This window comes from Acanthochromis polyacanthus, chromosome 6, assembly GCF_021347895.1.
Source record: "Acanthochromis polyacanthus isolate Apoly-LR-REF ecotype Palm Island chromosome 6, KAUST_Apoly_ChrSc, whole genome shotgun sequence".
In the NCBI taxonomy this organism is placed as follows: Eukaryota; Metazoa; Chordata; class Actinopteri; family Pomacentridae; genus Acanthochromis; species Acanthochromis polyacanthus.
In genome coordinates, this window is record NC_067118.1 from 41,087,172 (window position 1) to 41,107,354 (window position 20,183).

Here is a 20,183-nt window from a genome sequence, read left to right on the forward strand (position 1 = left end):
GGCGGACATGATTTAAATGATAAACTCCCAGCATGTTATTTAAATGCACATATCTGCGATTTTCACATATATACCAGCTGCCAAGAGAAGCCAACTCTAAATATAAAGGTGAAAAATTTCAGCATTTTCTAGAATTATAACCCTCCCCTACTGTTGATTTCCTCTTTTTTGCATGTTTTAAAGGTCTCTATACAGTCTAGTGACAGAAAGGATCTCAGCCACATTTTTCAGCACTGTTCACAGCCCGACTTCGATACACTTCAACTCTGTTTCCTTTTGTTTTGCACTCAAACTACAGTGATGGTGTGCCTGAACGCCTCGTGTATAGACACAGATGGAGCGCCGAAGCTGCTGAGTAGACACGGTGTAACACCTCGTCCACACGGGAGGCACAGCGTGAGCGCCGCGTTAGCAGAGCAGCTGCGCTAAATCTCTGCCATACCCCAAAAACTTGAAGTTTTTTCTTGTGTAATTGTTACATTTTTAAATCCACAAAAGCAGCAAAGATTACACTCAGTTTTCCCTGGCTGGGTCGAACTGTTGGGGTTATCCTCGCTGTGTGCTGTTCGATTAATATTGACTCATTCATTACTGGATTCCCTCCAACAGGAGATTGCTGGGAACGACGCCTGTGTCTTATAGAAACATATAATCATCAAAATGTGGGCTTTTTTTTCTTTTGTAGGCGATAGATAATTAAACAACGCTGCAAACATACATTCATCCATTTTAACCGCAGGCTCCTAGAGTTGCAGTTTTTCCAGATGCCACAGAAACAGCAGGAACGAGCTGCAGGATAGATGTGAGAACACAGAGGTAGGAAGGAAAATTGGTTCTGAGAAATTGATTGACAGCAGCGGAGGCTATAAATATATGTAACCCTGCATCGACTTGGCAGAACGCGACCGGTGTTCAGTCATTAACCCGAGGATCTGAATACAAAAGGGGAGCAGAGTGAGCGCCGTGATGTATTACAAGTCTGGTGTCACCTCCGTCTGCTGTCATCGCTGTTGTTTTGACGCTCACTTTAAGGCCACTTCAAGGTTCTTTGGATCTGCGCGTGCTGACCGATGTGGAATTTGAACGCAGACGGCAGACACACACATGGTTTTGTTCACACTACAAATAGGCTTTTCATCACATCAAACACTGTCATGAAAATTTCTGAGATTGGTTGTGAGTTTGCACTTTTTAGTGTAGCAGCTAGCTACAGATTGTTCTATAGCAGCCTGTAAGTGATTATTCCTGGGGTGTGCCTGTGGAATAACTTGCAGCTGGAGTTAGAAATAGTAAAGAGTTTTTTGGAGAATCTGGAACTTCCCACTTTGTTTGGGTGCCATTGGAGGAAATCATTCCAAAATTAAGTCTCATAAGTCCAACAGCAGCTGCTTTATTTACAACTCTTTTGATTGGTGTGGATGACGTGAAATGTCCTTGCACAGCTTCTCCTCAACACAAGTATTCATTTTTGTTTTCCAGGCACGTGCATATTCACAAACACCTGCAAAGGTCTACACACAGCTCCTTGCGGACTTGAAAGGATAGCGAAATGTATTCTCCCCTTCTGATGTTGAAAACAAGAACTGGCTTTACGAGAGTACTTCAGAAAGTTCTCTGCCTCACCTGGAACCTGTATACCATAAAGACTTATATCACCACCCAACAATGTTTGAAGCAATCAAAGAAAAATGGAGAGGAAAGCTGGCTGCTGTTACAGTGTACCCATCCACTCAGCACCGATGGTGGAAACACCAAAATGTGGCTTTGAACCGTTTCCTCATGAACCTTACTAACCGATCCTCACCGTCTGACTTCTGTCTGTTTCCCAAACTGAAATCCCACTTTAGTCGCCATTTTCAGACTGATGATGAAGTAGTCCATGCTGCCGAGGAGTACCTGAAGGCTCGAGATGCCATTTTTTTGGGATGGCAAATCTTGAACATCAGTAGACCAAGTGCATTTAGGTTAGAGAAGACTATGTTGAAACATAACTCAAGAACAATTTTTGTTTTCTGGTGAGGCAGAGAACTTATTGAAGTATCTCCGGTTATTGTGTATTGTGCATTTAGTTCTCTGTTTCCTTAGCATCATGGCAACCATGACGTTCTTTGAAAACATCTGGAGTGAGAAGTTGGTCTACTGAGTTCGGTGGTAAAGGTTTCATCTCCTACCTTGAGGACAGAATCATTTTATTCTTAACATGCTGTCATTAAATGTGGCGTCCCCCATGGTTCTATCTTAGGGCCTTTTTTATTCTCTGTATACATGTTGCCCCCTGGTTCCATCTTTGAAAAACGTAATATCTACATAGTGGCGGCTCAGTTGTTAGGGGGTTGTGGGCTACTGATCAGAAGGTCCAAGGTTCAAACCCAAGCTGCCAGAAATAAGCTGTCCTAATGACATCAAATGCTGGATGAGGAGGAATTTCTGTCAACTAAATGAAAATGGTCCAACCCAGTTCTGCCCTAGCAGTTGTATAAAAATGTGCACAGTCATTTAACATCTCTGTGTCTTCCTGGACCCTTATGATATTCTAATAAATAAACTAGTCATCAGCATTGTGAAGCTTTCATGCTGAAGCCATCTCATCTTACTCGGACCTGGAAACACTTTTCTCTGTTTTTATTGCCTCCCAGCTGGACTACTGTACCTCCCTGTATATGGGGTTGACCCGGTCCAACCCTGCCTGTCTATATTTTGTTTAAAATCCAGCTGTCAGACACTCCAGTGCTGATTCATTTGATGCAGTTACCAATCAAAATACAGAGCTGGTTTTATGCTTTTACTATTTGCTTTTCAAGCCCTTAATGCTTCAGTTCCACAATACATGAGCAATATGTGGAATCTATTTTCTGCCCTTAGGCCATTTAGGTCATCACTGCAATTATTCTTCTCAATCCCCCACTCACTCCTCATAACCAAACAGGCCTTTTTGGTTTCTGCGCTTTCTCTGAACAGTCTGATGTTAAACAGTAATTCCTGTGCCACCGTTGGCAATTTTTAATCTAAATTAAAGACTCATCTTTTCTTCATTGCTTTTAAGTCAATCTGTTCTACTGAAGTTCACCCGTAGTTTCTTTTCAACAGTCTGTTATTTTGCAATGATTGGTTGCTGGTTTTACTCAGTTTCTTCTTTAGATTTCTAGCCTTCTTTTTAATCTACATTTTTGGGGTGTGTTTTTTTTTTAATTTCACTCTTACCAATATGTTTTACCTTGGCTCTATGTTTATATGGTTGTGTGAGTTCTTCTACTCCTGTTTTTACCTTTTTAATCAGCCTCAACATTAAAACCGCCTACCATGCGTGACATTGTGTAGGTCAACCTAGTTCCATCTACAGAGCAGCCAAAATAGCCTAAAGGTATCCTGTACTGTCAGCCACCAAGACATTGGCAGCGGGCTTCAGTCTTGTATGTTGCAAGGTGAGATCTTATTGCATCCGTCCAAAACATCCCACAGATGCTCAGTTAAATTTAGATGTAGGGGAACTTGGAGACCAAGTCATTCTTTCTCCTGGTCCTCCAACTATTCTTGAACAATGTTTGCAGAGTTGCAGGGCACGTAATCGTACTAAAACATGCCGCTGACGTCAGGGAATACTTTTGCCATGAAGTGGTACATGTCCACAGCAATCTTTAGGTCATACATGTCAAAGTAACATCCACGTGGATACCAGGACGCCAAGTTTCCCGGCAGAGTTGCCCAGAGTGTCCCAAAAAGTGGTTCATTAGATCAGACTGTCTTCTTCCATTGCCTCATGATCAAATTCTGATTCTTATGTGCCCACTGTAGGTGCTTTTAGCAATGTACAGGGATCACTTTCGCCTCTTTCACACAGAACATGAACATTGCTGGGTTCATCAATCAGTTAAAGTCTGTCGATTAAGCCCCTTCCATAGGTAGTTTTTCTGGTACTGCTCAGTGTGTTCTGACACCTTTGTATCATAGCCAGCATTAACCCTTTAATGCACAACATGGGTCAAAAGTGACCCATATTCAATGGAAAATGGATATCTCTTGACCCAAGTTGTGCATTGAAGGGTTATGTATTTCAGCAGTTTGTTTTTAAGTGTCTCTGCTGTGGGATCAGAACTCTGTGGCCAAACTTTACTCTTCATGGGTATATATAAGCATTGGGCACCTGTGGCCTCATTGTCGGTTTGCCGGTTGTCGCACCTTCGCTCACCTTTGACCACCTTATACCAGGAACACCATGCAGGACCTCCTGTCTTGGAGAACCTTTGACCCAGTTGCCCAGCCGTCACAATTTTAACCCTATTAACCCTTTGATGCCCAACATGGGTCAAGAGATACCCATTTTCATTTGAATACGTTTCACTTCTGACTCATGTTGAGCATCAAAGGGTTAAACTCACTCAGATCCTTACAGTTGCCCTTTATTTCCCGCTTCTAACACATCAACTTGAAGAACTGTCACTGCTCACTGGCTGCCTAATATATTCCACCCCTTGACAGGCGTCATTGTACAATCAGCGTTATTCACTTCACCTTTCAGTGATTTTTATGTTGTGACTGATTGTTGTAAATTGTCATTGTTAGTCCTTTGTCTTAAACAGAAAACACTTTGGGTCAGCTTCTGCTTTAAATGTGCTAGAAAAGACAAGGTGACTGGATTTGGGGTTGATTAGCACATTCATTGCTACTGTTGGCAAAATGAAAACCGTACTGTCAGACTCTGTATTCAACACTCTGAACAGAATTTCTTTCTGATTATAACCTCAGCGGAGCTTCAATGACCTGTCCTCCCTGCTTGACAAGTAGTAGGTGTCTGTATGGGATGCAACGTTAAGACTTTGAATCATGTTTCTGCAAAAAACACCAGAACAAAAAGTAAATCTACAATATTAGAAATTCAGTGATGTTAAGTGTTGACAGTGGGTATCCGTCAGCATTCTGTTGCTTCCTTCAGTCAAGCTTCAGCCACCAATTAGTGAAATCAGCCGGTGTGGTGGACCAAGAGAAGATCGGAAACATCTTCAGCAAAGCCTATTTAGCAAGGGAGATTCACTCCGATATGCAATTTCCCTCCTCCTGGATGGTCGTATTCAGCAGCTGACCCATTGAGATTTTATTCTCAGTCCCCCCCCCCCAGACTACGACATTGCATTAAAGAAACCATGCAAGGTCTTTCATCATGGTCATCCCTCTTCCCTTTTTCTCATCCAGCGTCTCCGTCACCGTTTGTGCATCTCGATCATTATCTTTCTGTTTGTCAGACACGCTTTCCTCCGTCTCTCCTCCGCTGCCCATATCGCTGCTTTAGTCTTCTCCTCTCCGGGGAACTCGTGCAGGCGTGGAGCGGCAAAGTGCACAATCACTGTTGCTCATTGGAGGAAGGATTGAGGTAGAAAAGCAGACAGGAAAGGGTTGGGAGGGGGGGTAGAATAGAAATATGTGTGAAAAGAAAAAGAGAGAAAAAGACATCAAGGTACGAAGAGGGAAAAAGTCGAGCTCCATGGAGGGAGAAAGAAATAAGAAGGACTGAGAGCGAGAAGAGGGAGGAGGGCGAGTATTCGAGGCTTGTGTTCCAGTTAATTACCACAGAAGGCCCCGGGGCTGCCGTTAGACATATTTTCTTCACCAACGATTTTTTTTATTACAAACATTAATTAATTCAGAGCCTTGTCATCTCGTCTTACATGGATGGGCCCTTCGACCCCTTTTCTTACGCCTCACTTGCACCGCTGGCAGACACACTGTGGGCTGTCACATGGGCTAAGAAGAAACAGGGAGGTTTTAAGTGCTAAGATTTATGGCGCTATCGCCGTCTGTTTAATTTTTTTTCTTTTTTTAAATGAAAGGTGGGGGGGGGGGGGGGGAGGTGGGCTAAATATGTCATACTGTTTTCATTGGGGTTTTGTTGCAGTCAGAGATTTAAAGTTGGCAGCGAGGCTAAACGTCAGCCGCATAAACGCATTGTATAAGTGTGTAGACAGGCAGTCTACATTTAGTTTAGTACCTGCGTCTCCGGTGCCCTTAGCATAATCACTTTCTTTCATTTCCTGCATGCCCTTCCTTCCTTCCTTCCATCGGCCTGTCTGTCTGTCTGCCCGTCTGTCACCACTCAATTATCTCACCGCCTGTTCTCCCCCTTTCTCTCACAAGCCTTCCTCACTCCTCTCTTCACCTCGCCGTTGTCTTCTTTTTAAGTGCCTCCGCCAGGGAACCGACAACCCGTTTTGCTTGGAGTTTATCATAAATTAAAGATTGCATTGTTACCAACCAATCCTCTTACTGTAAGCAGTTTGGGAGAGGCAGGCAAGCCGTCTTGAACCCTGAAAGGAGTCAGGCAAGGAGAGAAAATATCTTCCTCGATTTTCTATTTTTTTATTATTTTATTTTCCATTTGGCGGCCGTCAATTTAGCCCTTCATCGATCTTTGAACGGTTCCTCATATTCTCACACTCAGTTAACCCTCCTTTAGCTCTTTGTGAGGACAGCGGAAAATGAACTGCTGCCGAATACATTTTAGAGACGTGAATAATGCATGAGGACGGCTTGATTTATCTTATCAAGTGCAAGTGATGTGTCCACTTTCCCGGCTGTTTAAGTGTCCGGCAATTTAAATGAAGCGCGCCTCGACTAGTTCACATAGTTTGAGCCTGGGGGCGCGCTGGTGATTCAGGAGGCTCACTGAAGAATCATGAACTTGCAGCGTGCAGAAATTTCTCATAACCTTTGTCACATTTCGTTTCCCTCCTCATTTCCAGTCTCCTCTGGATATTTCCAATCAGTGCAGAGCATATTTGAAAAAGTTCTGTATTAAGAGACGAGACTCTCGGCTACTGTTGGGAAAATATTTGTGCACCTATACAGAAAATACTACGTAAAATGCTACACTATACATTTCCTAACTCATTTATTAGCAGTTTATATCATTTAAGCTATGTGTGAATGCATTTCCTGCAATGTGAAATCAGGAAAATTAACTCAAATAGATCAAACTACAATTATATTACAGATTTACACATTTGCTCTGTGAAAATAACCAAATAAAGCAAAGTTTTCTGCTTGCCATGTTGTGAATGATCCATTAAATATTATCAGTCCATCAGTTTTTTTTATAATTTCATTAATGCTGTTAATAACATTATCCATCTTGACTCATATTATCAAGAGTTTGTCAATATGAGACACCATGATTATAGTTTTTCACTTGAAATTAGATTTTTACATTATTCTCACTGGAATTATGTAGCTACTTGATTTTTATTTTTTAGTAATTTGTCAACCAAAATGTCAAACATTTGCTGGTTCCAGCTCCCCAGATATGAAGATTTGACGCTTTTCTCAGTTTCAAATGGTTGGAAATTCAGTATATTACAGATTTACACATTTGGTCTGTACAAATAAGCAAAGAAAAAATGCTGCTTTTTATGTTGTGAATGGTCCATTAAATATTACATAGTGTCACTCAGTCACATTTTTTATAATTTCAATAATGCTTTTCATGACATTATCCATCTTGACTCATACTTCTTAGAATCTGTCAATATGAAACGCTTTGATTATAGTTTTTCAGCACTAGATTTTATAGCAATTACATTTTTAAATTATTCTCACTAGCATTATAGAGCCACTTAAGGTTCATCAGTGATACGTTGATGAAAAAGTTTTGCATTTGCTGGTTCCAGCTCCTGCTTTTATCAGTTTAATATTGTTTCAAATTCATCCATGCATCCATTCTCTAAACAGCATTTCGTTTTCCAGCTACATTTTCCTTTTTAGCATTTCTATCCTGTCCCTCATTCATTTTGCAGATCCTGCACGTCAAAAACTCTTGTGTTATCCATCCATCCATCCTCTATACACCGCTTTATCCTCACTAGGGTCATGGGGGGTGCTGGAGTCTATCCCAGCTGACTCGGGCGAAGACAGGGGACACCCTGGACAGGTCACCAGTCTGTCACAGGGCTACATATACAGACACACAATCACACTCACATTCACACCTACGGGCAATTTAGAGTAACCAATTAACCTCAGCATATTTTTGGACTGTGGGAGGAAGCCAGAGTGCCCGGAGAAACAGGGAGAACATGCAAACTTCATGCAGAATGATTCCAGGCTTAGGACTTGAACCGGGGATCTTCTTGCTGTAAAGCGAAAGTGCTAACCATTACGGCACTGTGCAGCCCCTGTTTCAAATTCAATATATTGCAAATTTACACCTTTGCGCTGAGAAAATAACCAACAAAAGCAAAGTTTACGATACATTTCCTAACTCATTTATTAGGACTGCCCTTTATGTCATATGGGAACTGGCATTGCTATGTGTGGATGAACTTCCTGCAATGTCAAATCAATATTTACTATGACTAATCTACAAAAGAAGTGTGTCTGATGGGAAAGAGCATACAATACTCTAATTGAAAGGTTCCGGGAGCAATTTTATTTTAACTTTATTAATAACACAAGAGGCTGCACAGTGGGCTAGTGGTTAGCATGTTCGCCTTGCAGCAAGAAGATCCCCGGTTCAAATCCCGGCCAGGGCCTGGGATCTTTCTGCATGGAGTTTGCATGTTCTCCCTGTGCATGCGTGGGTTTTCTCCAGGTACTCCGGCTTCCTCCCACAGTCCAAAAACATGCTGAGGTTAATTGGTTACTCTAAATTGTCCGTGAGTGTGATTGTGTGTCTGTATATGTAGCCCTGTGACAGACTGGTGACCTGTCCAGGGTGTCCCCTGCCTTCACCAGAGTCAGCTGGGATAGACTCCAGCACCCCCCATGACCCTAGTGAGGATAAAGCAGTGTATAGAGGATGGATGGATGGATAACACAAGAGTTTTTGATGTGCAAGAACTGCAAAATGAATAAGGGACAGGATAGAAATGCTAATAAAAGGAAAATGTAGCTGAAAAACGAAATGCAACCTCAGTTGTATGGAAATATTTCAGGCCTTAGACAGCGTCAGCCCCTACATGAAGCAACACAATTCTTTTTTTTTTTTTTTTGACATTTTAAATCAGCGACACAAAGCTCTAAATGAGAAGCCAGATCTGAATGCAATGAAAAGCAAAAAAACTACTTTGGATGCGTTTGACAGTGTTGCACCATCTGGAAAAGGTTCCAAACTGATTTAAAAAAAAAAAAAGTTCTATTTTCTATGCGGATGCACTCCCCTACAAAATCACCCCAATCGGACTGGAATGATTCATTCTTTCCTAATAGAGCTTTTCAAGTCATATGGTGAAAATTCTAGTGTTTTTTTCATACTTAAATACACATAGAAAACTAAATATTCCAGTATTGTGCAGCCCTATTACTAATTAAATACCACACAGGATCAGTTTTTGAATAATTTTGCTTATTGTTGCCCTTAGTTTTACATTCACAGCCGAAGGATTCATGAAATGTGTTGAATATAGCATGAATTCAGTTCATAAAAGGTTTCTACAGGCGTATATCAGATAAAAAGTGATGCATTTGCTACTGTGGGGCTTTTTTTGTCTTCAGTAGTCCAGCTCCTAAGGAAACAAGAAAAATGGTGTCGGCTACTTTATTGTTTTTTATCATGTTTTCTGTACATTCCAGCCATCTCCCCAGGGTGCAACAATTCACTGATTTAAATCAATGTACCGAGCTTATGGTCGGCGCTGCGCTCATATCAATACAAACAGCTTGGATTTAGGCTCACAGATGGCAGGGAATCGCAGCACGGCGAACACAGAGTTTTCTTTTACAGGAAAGACCCGCAGATAATGAGACATATCAAGTTCTTCTGAGGCTGAAATAAACAGAGCACCTTAAAAATACTGTGCAAGTTCACCGAGGACAATCACTGCTGTTATAAATGCACCAAATATTGATTGAATTCCTGCTTACTGACGTTTGTATACCAAATAGTTTAAATTTTGTCCTAAAACGTGTGCATAGCGCTGCATGTAAATCTTCTGTCTTATCATGTGAATATTTTACTTGAAATGAAGGAATTAACACAATCTCAGCTCATCCAAGCCCTTTTTGCAGCAGACTTTTAGACTTGTCAGACTAAGTAAAGCACAGATGTTGCTAATAATGTCAACGATAGCGCCGTTGTATTCAAATGTCTCAGGATCAGCAGGATCCGGAAGCTGAAGCAGCATCATTAATTGATTTTTTTTTTTTTTTTTTTTTTACATAATGAGTTACATTACATGAGGTTTTTTTCATTCCTCCGTTCTGTTTTTCTTGCAGGCATCGACTCCTTACAGTCTGGAGTCGGAGTCTCTGAGGATGGACTGCATCATGTCAGGAGGAGCGTCTCCCACTCTGGCTATCAACACTGTGACCAACAAGGTAGGACACGAGTGAGACCTGAAATACATGCATTAAAAATCTGAAAATGTCTAAATAATCCACATTTAGCTCTGAAAGATGAATCATGCCTGAGTTGCTTTGTTCAGTCTCACAGCTTTTATGTTTGACAGAACAATAATTATGATTGTCAAGTTCATCTGGAATGCAGAATAAGAGGAAATACCTCGAGGAGATGCAAAATAGAAACAGTGATTTTTAAACAGCTGCTGTAATGCTCTACAGTGGTACCTGCATATAATGAAGAACCCAAAGCTTGTGATTACATAACAACTCGACTTTTACAAGAGGAGCATTTCCAAGAGATGCATTCTATAGATTGTTGTGCATCAGACATGACCGAACTTTTAGAGAGGAACTCCTGCAGGAAAGTAGAAGTTGTACTTTAGCAGAGCGGAGAAAAACCGCTGTTATTTCACCATTTTCTGGTCTGATGCTCATTTCATTATGTGCTTGCCTCCTAAATTAAACAAATTCAAATAGGTAGCTCGCTAAGGGGACAGACACATACTTTTTATTAGGGATGTCCGATAATATCAGCCCACCGATATCTGCATGAAAATGTAATATCGGTCAATATCGTTATCAGTTTTTTTGCCTATCATGAAAACTGATAAAATAATGCCTGGATTTTGATGGCATTTACCAACAAATGGAGGGAGGGAGAAAGGGAGAGTGTGAACTGTTGTTTGAGACAGTTAAAAAAAATGATAGAAATGGCATATATGAGCTTCCTACAGATGATCACATGATTGTGATCCTGCTACAAATCTACCACTGAGGACTTATCAGAAATGATACAAGAAAGGACTGATTAAATTGTGGGGCGTTTCTGAGTCCCATCAATTCCCGCCGCCCACGACGTATTTAAGTTTTGCGATTTGGCATCTGTACTTAACGTACACATGCATAACACGGGACTATGCTCAGTGTAAGGTCATTTTATTTGTGGGTACATCTATATTAAATGGCCACACTCTATTCTAGTGCCGTGATTTGTAGGGCTGGACCTGAATATCCCGAATATCCGAATATTTGTTCGCTACGGCGGTATCCAGATATTAATTTTGGTATCCGAATATTCGGATCCGAATATTCGGACGTTACCGGGTGGAACGAATATTCGGCATTACTGTCTTCCCTCCACCTTCGCCCACATCGGCTCATCATATCGGCTCATCCCTTCGTGTGATCACATAAACATTTACACATATGTCTATGTGATCACTCCCTCCTCCCCCCAGACGAAAATATTCAGAGCTCCTCTCTTCCCTCAGCCTTCGGCCCATTTCGGCTCATCCCGCCGTGTTCTTCGGCTCATTTCGGCTCCTCCATTCGTGTTTGTAAACACCACCCGAATGGCCGGGTGGCTGCCGACTCTGACGTCACGCTTCACTTCGTTACATAACAGAAGATGCTGAAGACCGGTGTTTGGGAATACTTCAGTTTAACTAAAGACTACACGAGGGCAAAATGTGGACCCGGGAGACCAGACGAACGGATCCGACTATTCGGGCCGTCGTCGCCGTTGCCGTGCCGCCGCGCGCACCCCCCACCCCTGGACGTTACGGGGCGGAACAAATATCCGGATATTCGTCTTTAATAGGGCCCAAATATTCGGAGGCCAGAAACCACTGTTCGGGCCAACCTTAGCATGAACACTGACAGAGTCAAGAGCGGGAAGCAAGCACAGATGAAAGTGACAGGGAGACTATTTAATCATTTTTTGAAATAAAACACCGTGCAGACGCCACAAGAAATAAAACGAAAAATAAAATGCTTTTATTCTTTCCGTGCGGCTCGGTAACTGTCTGCGGCCCGGTAGTTGGACACCGCTGTGCTAAGTGGTCAGAAAATGCAACAGTAACACACAACAGAAAGACAGGAAGTTGTTGACTTCACGAAGTGCTTCAGGAGCCAGAGATATTCCATACAGAGTGTTTAAAATTTCAGAATGATGCTGCTCAACGGGCAAATGGGTGAAATAAATATTGATTCCTTAATGATGCGCAATAAAATCTTTGACAAACGAATTAGTCAAGAAGATGAGAGAGAGATGATGAGCTCAGTTATGGCAGTAATTAATACGAATGGGATGCATTTGATTGAAAAGTGCAGCAGAGAGTCTCTGTTTTTGCTGCTGCAGTTTTAAGTCTTCACTTTCGATGCACGATCTTACGCAACACGTTCTCCTTTGAAAGCTAAACTGGGTGTGACCGTTTGTATGCGAGGGTCAGAGATCAAGCTGCAGCCTCTGACGCCTGTCTGATCCGACACGCGCATGTTGGTGATGATGTGCGGAAGGCGATCCTTCGTCTGACCCCAACCGAGGAGAAAATCTGTCCCACAGCAGCTCGCATAACTCCGAGTGTTTGCTCTGGATGTGATGCGAAGGTCTGGACTTTACAGCTGATTACAGCATGTTTCCACTCTGTGCTTTTTACACATCCTGACTCATACTTCCAAGAATTTGTCAATATGCAACACTTTGATTTGAGTTAAATCAGATTTTGTCATTTTTCTTACGAGCATTATAAAGACGCTTAACTTTTATTGAAATGTCGAGTGTTTGCTTTTTAAAGCTGCTCTGGTTGTGATGCAAAGGACTGTTTTTCTGCACTTTTAGCAGTTCCTGAGTCATACTTTCAAGAATTTGTGAATATGAAACACTTTGATTACAGTTTTTCAACGTCTGAGATTGCAATTCCTCACTAGGATTATATAGCTGCGTCATTTTTGGCTGCAATCTGTACCAAAATGTCAAACAGTTGCAGGTTCCAGCTCCCCAGGTGTGAATATTTGCTGCTCTTCTCAGTTTCAGATTGTTTCAAATTTAGTATATTACAGATTTACACCTTTGCTCTGAGAAAATAACCAACTAAAGTGAAGTTTTCTGCTTCCTATGTTGTATTTCAACAATGCTGTTAATGACGTTATGCATCTTAACTCATAACTCTTGGAATTTGTCAGTATGAAAGGTTTTGATTATAGTTTTTCAGCACTTGAAATGAGATTTTTACATTATTCTCACTAGAATTATATAGCCACTTGATTTTTATTTGTAATTTTTCAACCGAAATGTCAAACATTTGCTGGTTCCATCGCCCAGATGTGAATATTTGCTGCTTTTCTCAGTTTCAGATTGTTGGAAATAATATAGTATATAATATATAGTTGAGTATATTACCGATTAGTATATTGCGGTTTTGTATGTTATGGATTTACACATTTGCTGTGTGAAAATAACCAACAAAGGCAAAGTTTTCTGCTTGCTATGTTGTGAATGGTCCATTAAATATTAGTGTCACTCCATTGCATTTTCATAGTTTCAACAATGCTGTTAATGACATTATCTATCTTGACTCATACTTCTGAGAATTTGTTAATATGAAATGCTTTGATTATAGTTTTTCAACACTTGAAATTAGGTTTTTACATTATTCTCACAATCATTATGAGGTTCATCAGTAATTAGTTGGTGAAAAAGTTTTTAATTTGCTGGTTCCAGCTCTCCAGATGTGAAGATTTGCTGCTTTTATCGCTTTAATATTGTTTCAAACACCTTTGCTCTCAGAAAACAACCAACAAAAACAAAGTTTCCTGCTTGCTATCTTGTGAATGCTCCTTAAAATAATGGCTCCTGTGTCACATTTTGCACCAATATAGTTCCAGCAATGCCGTTGATCACATTATCCTGCAATTCTGCCAAAGTTTTTCTTATTTTATTAGAATATTTTAATATTGTTGCGACGTTTCCTCAGAGAGTTCATTGTGTCACTCCGGCTGCAGACAGACAGACACCAGGCAATAACTGACCTTAAACATGTCCGAATGCACTCATTCCTGCAGGAAACACGGAAACTTGACTGTCCTCAGATATCACTATATGTTTCTGAAACAATGATTCAGAGCAGGGAGAGGAAGACCTTGATGATAATGATGCTGATGCCAACGTCAATGATATCCACCCACATCCAGACAGGTGGCATCCTGAAGGCACAGCAGTGCGTCAGAGCCTCTTCTATAACACATTTGCTCACTGATTTTCTGTTTGCATTGGAGAATGTCTGCGCTGCTGAAAAAGACATTCCTCGAATTTGATACCAGGAGATCAGGATAACGGAAAACATTTTGCTTGACAGAGATTTTTATAGTCGTCATTGCAGTCAGATGTAATGTTTTTTTTTAAAGGAATTCCAAGTAATTGAAGCTCTGCTGAGCCTGAAAGAACAACTTGTTTGGTGATTATCAGTCTTTCTCTTTTCTTTTTCCTGTAGCATACAGGCAAACCTCAAATATTTTCCTGCCGGTACAAAGGTTCACTCACTACAGCTTCCACCAAATCCTCAAAAACAGAAAATGTCAAGGATTACCCCTCGAAAACATTTTATTTTTTCCCCACTGCAAGATGTTTCACAGAGTAGAGCACTGCCCCGAAGAGCCTTTACTGTTGTCTCACCCGAAGGCTATATTTTCACATTTGTCTATACAATTAAATGTAGCCTGGAGGTAATTCAGGCGCTCTGCCTCACAAGTCCTGACAGTCAAATAAAACAAGAGAAACATGATTCAACATAATCCTGAGGCGTTGCTTTTAAGTGCTTTGTGATCTGCCACCACCAGACAATATATGGAGGATCTGAAGCTACCTGTGCAACATTGTGTAGGTGCTTGTTGTGCAACCAAAACACCGATGAGCCAATGAGGCGTGGATGCAGGAACTATGAGGGGGTCCTGTGGCGTCGGGCACTGAGGTGCTGACAGTGGATCCTTTGGGTCCTGTGTGTATATGTACAGTCGAGGTCAAAAGTTTACATACACTTGTAAAGAACATAACGTCATGGCTCTCTTGAGTTTCCAGGTATTTCTACAACTTTGATTTTTCTCTGATAGAGTGATTGGAACAGATACTTCTTTGTCACAAAAAACATTCATGAAGTTTGGTTCTTTTATGGCTTGATTATGGGTTAACAGAGGTGACCAAATCTGCTGGGTCAAAAATATACACACAGCAACATTAATTAGCAATTTTGGTGACTTAGAAAGTTGTGTCAATGAAATGAGCTTCATAGCATTGCCTCTGAAATTCTTGTGAGTGATTATGAGTGACTACAGCTGGTTGCTTCTCTGAGGCCATTTAAATAGAGCTCAGTGGATACAAATGCTCACAAACGCTACAACGGGAAAGTCAAAGGAGCTCAGCATGGATATGAAAAATGAACCATTGACTTGAGCAAGTCAGTATTTATTAGGGTTGTCAAAATTAATGCATTAATGTGCATTAATCCATCTTCATGATTAACCTGATTAAAACTTGTAATTATCGGGCAGTTTGTCCAAGTAGACATGCATAAATGGCCAGTTGATCCGGTAATGGCAGAACCAACCAACTCCAAATCTCGGTGGGAAATTACAATACTAAAATAACCCAAGACAGAACGGTCAACCGACATATAGTAATATGCACACTCTGCAGGAAGGAGTTTTCTTTTCACTTCCAGCTTAAAGTTGCACATTAACATGAAGCATGCGTTAGTCTTTAGGGGATTCTGCTAGCACTTCAGCTAACGAGTCGCTTTAAACATGGATGATATTTAATTGTGATTAATTGAAATTAATCCACAGCAACCTGTGACACCACTAATATTTATATATGTTCTTATTAGGGCCGCTAGTTGGTAATCAAGAAAGGCCGATAACTGATATTAGGAACCAGTAAACGTTAAATGTAATGTTTCAACAGTGCGATAGAAGAGAAGCTGTCATTCATAACTCGGCTTCTTCATTCTCTGATGTGCAACAGGACTCAGAAGTGACCCAACTCCAGTGGAACATTGGTATCTTCTGACTCACACTGTGCATAAAAGGGTTAATAAGGGTAATTATAACTGCATAGTTGGATTGGAATCTGTGGCGTTTATAGGCCTTCTTAGCACCTTTGTTGTGTTCCTGTAGTCATTCCTGGGTTTTGTTTTTGGTTTTTTGGTGTTTATTTGGATGCATTGTCTTTTGCATTCGATTGTTATCCTGTGTCTGCAGCAATGTTTAAGAAGCTGGTACGTGTCAAAATAGTAATACAGTAATACAAAATAGCAACACTGCACTGTAATGACCCATGTTGCTCCCTTCACCTGTCAGTGGTTTTAATGTTGTGGCTGATGGCTTTAGTTCCTCTAAAGCTTCAGTTTACTGGTGCCAAAGTCATTTTTTAAGCTACCAGGTGTTCTCTGAAGCAAGACATTTAATCAAAATCAACCAATTCTAGGGGGGATGGTGCTTTTATTCAGCAGCATGACTAATTTCCATAAGCCCGCGCTTCCATATTTCCATAAGTTAATGATGCATGGGTAACTTCCTGAGGTGGGCAGTGTTTACTTTAGCCTTGATTTGAACCGGCAAATGGACAAAAACGGCAACAAGGTTCAAGAATTTCACGAATTCACCAACTTTAAAGGAGTAGTCTGTAAAGATTTCTGCCTGTTATTGTCACGTTAAGCTGAATCTGTTGTGTGTTTGCGCAGGTAGCGCTGTACAACCCCGAGGCAGAAGGCAGCGAGAGTCCTGGAAGTTTGGGCGGCAGTCTGAGCAACAGCCTCTCCGAGCAGAGTTTGGCGTCCGTCACCCTGAACAACCTGAACACGGCCGTCAGCAGCGGCAGCAACGTCCACAGCTACACTCCGGTAAGATCTCTACTTTGGGTGTTTGTCTGATAATTGTCGCTGGAGAATTTCCCTTTTTTCCCTGAGTCTGCCTGCACCAGTTGACCTGAAGCTGCTACAGACTTGGTGTCTTTTTAAGGACGCTTGAGCACGGCCAGCGCTCACTCCCACTGGTTTTTCATCTCCAGCTGGCAAAATTTGAGTGTACCAGCATTCAAACTATTTTTTTAAAATATATATGCTCCGTGTTCCCTCGATTCTGACATAATCTGGATGATTCAGTCAGTGGTCCAGACACTCATTAAGTACAGAAGGTGTCTGCTGCACCCTTCACAGACTGAGGAGGTGGTAACCAGCTAACAACATGTCCTCAGAATGTACAGTGCGCCGCTGAAACTCTCATTTCGCGTTTGATGTTCAGACTTTGAGTCCAAGTACATTTTCTGTGTGCATTTATTGTGCATGGACGACATCTCCATCACTTCCTATCAGTCGAATTAGCAGTGGGCATGAACAAACGCATTCTTGTGACTTTGTAAAGGCTGTAAATTCCACTTCCAACAGATCATACGTTGAATATTTTTCCTTGACAGACATAAAGAACGCAAATGTGACATTTAAGGACTTAAACAAGTCAAATTAACCCCTTTCAAAAGGACTTATTTTTTTCCTGAAATGAATTAAAATAGTGCAGACTGATTGAATGCTGCTGATTATTTAGCTTTTGAGTTTAATTTCGTTTTTACAGGAGACTATCAATACTGTTTGCAGACCTCAGGGTCGAACTCGACCAAATAAATTCTAAACCTATGGGACCTGGTGGTGCGCTTTGATGCGAGCTCGCTTCTGTCACGCACAAAATAAAAAAAATAAAAGAGCAGGAAACATCAGAGTTGTCCTTTGTGTTGTGAGTTTATGGCTGTAATCTGTGCTGCATTTTAACGACGGCGGACCACACCAGTATTAAAACATTTAAAACAAAAGGGGCCAAATTGCACACAATTAGAAGCAGATCATTATGTTAGGCAGCAATTAAACATTGATATTGTGCTCTATTGGGAGGCTTTTAAGGGAGAACTTGTGTGTTTGTGTGTGCGTGACTTTAGATAAATTTTTTTCCAACAGGACAGTTTGACATTGACACCCACTTCACGCTGTGATTGGCCAGCTGTGTGGAGGTGAGAGAGGAGCCAAGGACTGTACATCCCTCTCCAGCTCTCTCTTTTTTTTTCATTCGTTGCATAAGTGTTTGTGGTTATTTATGTGTACAAACAATTTCAACAACATGAATGTCTTCCTGTGGAGACTGTCACACCCCACAACAGCATCACTCCACCACCTTCAGCTGTGAGAGCGGCCATTTCCGTCAGGTTTTTGGCTTCCAAAGCGGCACATCTTATGAGCTAGTTTTGACATAAGATGACCCTGGGACTGTTTTATGTTTATTGACTGGAAAATCCCACTAATTCCCCCTCCCTCGACTAGCTTGCGACGCGCTAGCCTTAGCCGCGCTAGCTTTAGCCGCGTTAGCTTTAGCCACGCTAGCTTGCGACGCGCTAGCTTTAGCCGCGCTAGCTTTAGCCGCGCTAATTTTAACTCAGCATGCCGGCTTTGTATCTGAATGAGCATCCCGGTCACTTTTCTGTAAAAGTTTCAACAGCAATCTTACCAGGTTGCAACATATATCCCATGGACTTCAGAAGTATACATTAACTCAGATAAAGCTTTGATAGCTAGCCGCTACTGGACATTTTTCTGTTTTCCTTTGTATATCTTTTTCTTCAGTCCATTTTATTCTCTCCATCTTTTCCCTTCATGCTGCTGTTACACTATAATTTTCCCACAGCGGTCATCAAAGTTCCTTTCAGTCAAATCTAAATATAGGGACTTCAGACAGACTTATATATTGCATTTGATGTTTTTGTCACCGCGTTCATGTCTGTCCCTTTAAACCAAAAATAATCCAATTTTAAAGGCTGCTCTCCGTTCAAAAACATTTGGTCCGAAATTACAGGAGCGCTGAAAAAGCTCCCAACTCTTCATTATTTCTCCCTTGTAACAGCTGCTCACCTTTTTACCATCAATCACTTCCCCCCGCTCACCTCCCACCTGCATTAGCAAAGGTCAGCGCAATCTCATCTCGTTAACCTCTCATTTCTGGAGGCCATCTTTTGTTTTCCTCCTCCTCGCATTGCCTCCACCTTCCTCCGTCTTTTTCCAGACCTCATCTGCGGTTCAGTCCGGTGGGATCGGGGTTAGTTCTGACTCATTACCTGGTGCAGGTGACCCCCCCCCCCGACTGACGGTGATTACTGTTGGCATCGCTGGCACAGGCCTCAAAGACGGCGAGAGAGTTTTAGGGAAAAAGGGCCGCCATCTTTGGGTGGATGTAGACGTGTGGGCGGTGTGTGGTGGTGAGCTGGCGTATATTTGGCGGAGGATCGCAGTGAATTGCTTGTGTTCGCTGGGTGGATGGAGAGGAACATGACAGCTGGGATGAAATGATCGAGGGTACAGAAAGACGGGCTGCTTTTACAATACGAGGCAGGAATTTACAACAACTACATCTTGTTTTTGTGTGTAAAAGAAATGTGTAAAATCGAATTTGGTATGACCGTCATATTGAATGGCTGGTGTTAAAAAAATGATTTGTAACGGTAATTAATATAGAAAATGAATTTGAAAGGCACAGATGAAAATTTAATTTAACTCTATTAAATAAAGGCGATTATTATTGGATTTTATTTTACAATGCAGCTTTGCTCAGTGGAGATTCAGGGGTTTTTTTTCCATTTAGATTCAGCTGCTAGAAACAAACATCCATCCGGCAAAGTGAGGACTGAGTTTGTGTGTGTGTTGTTGACAGGCAGCAGCCCACCAGGCCACCAGGTGGGCTGTGTTTTCCTTTCAAACACAAGTTGGACACTTTCCTTGCCCACTTTTGATCTGTTTTTTACCACATGATGGCACCGTCTCAACCATACTGCTAATTTTAACCCGGTGAATGACAGAAGCTTAACTTAATCTGGTGTGATTTCAAATTGAGGTTGCTGACATTTATAAGATTGGGGGAATTTACATGTCACAGCAGCTAGATACAGTTGAAGCATGGAAGAAGCAAGATGAAGCCAAAAATAAAGATGTAATAGAGACCTGTAGACCTTCACATGTATAGATGTGACATGATGGATACACAGATGGATCAGT

General features: G+C 41.5%; 1 protein-coding gene across 3 annotated transcripts in view; it reads left to right on the forward strand.

The window, feature by feature from the left end:
• LOC110955905 (forkhead box protein J3-like) overlaps positions 1-20,183 on the forward strand; it is an 89,008-nt gene that overhangs the window by 50,114 nt on the left and 18,711 nt on the right. For all 3 annotated transcript variants that reach the window (XM_022201076.2, XM_022201073.2, XM_022201074.2), the window contains exons 6-7: positions 10,198-10,299; positions 16,839-16,997. In XM_022201076.2, coding sequence (XP_022056768.1) covers positions 10,198-10,299; positions 16,839-16,997 — 261 coding nt within the window. The remainder of the gene's footprint in view (positions 1-10,197; positions 10,300-16,838; positions 16,998-20,183) is intronic.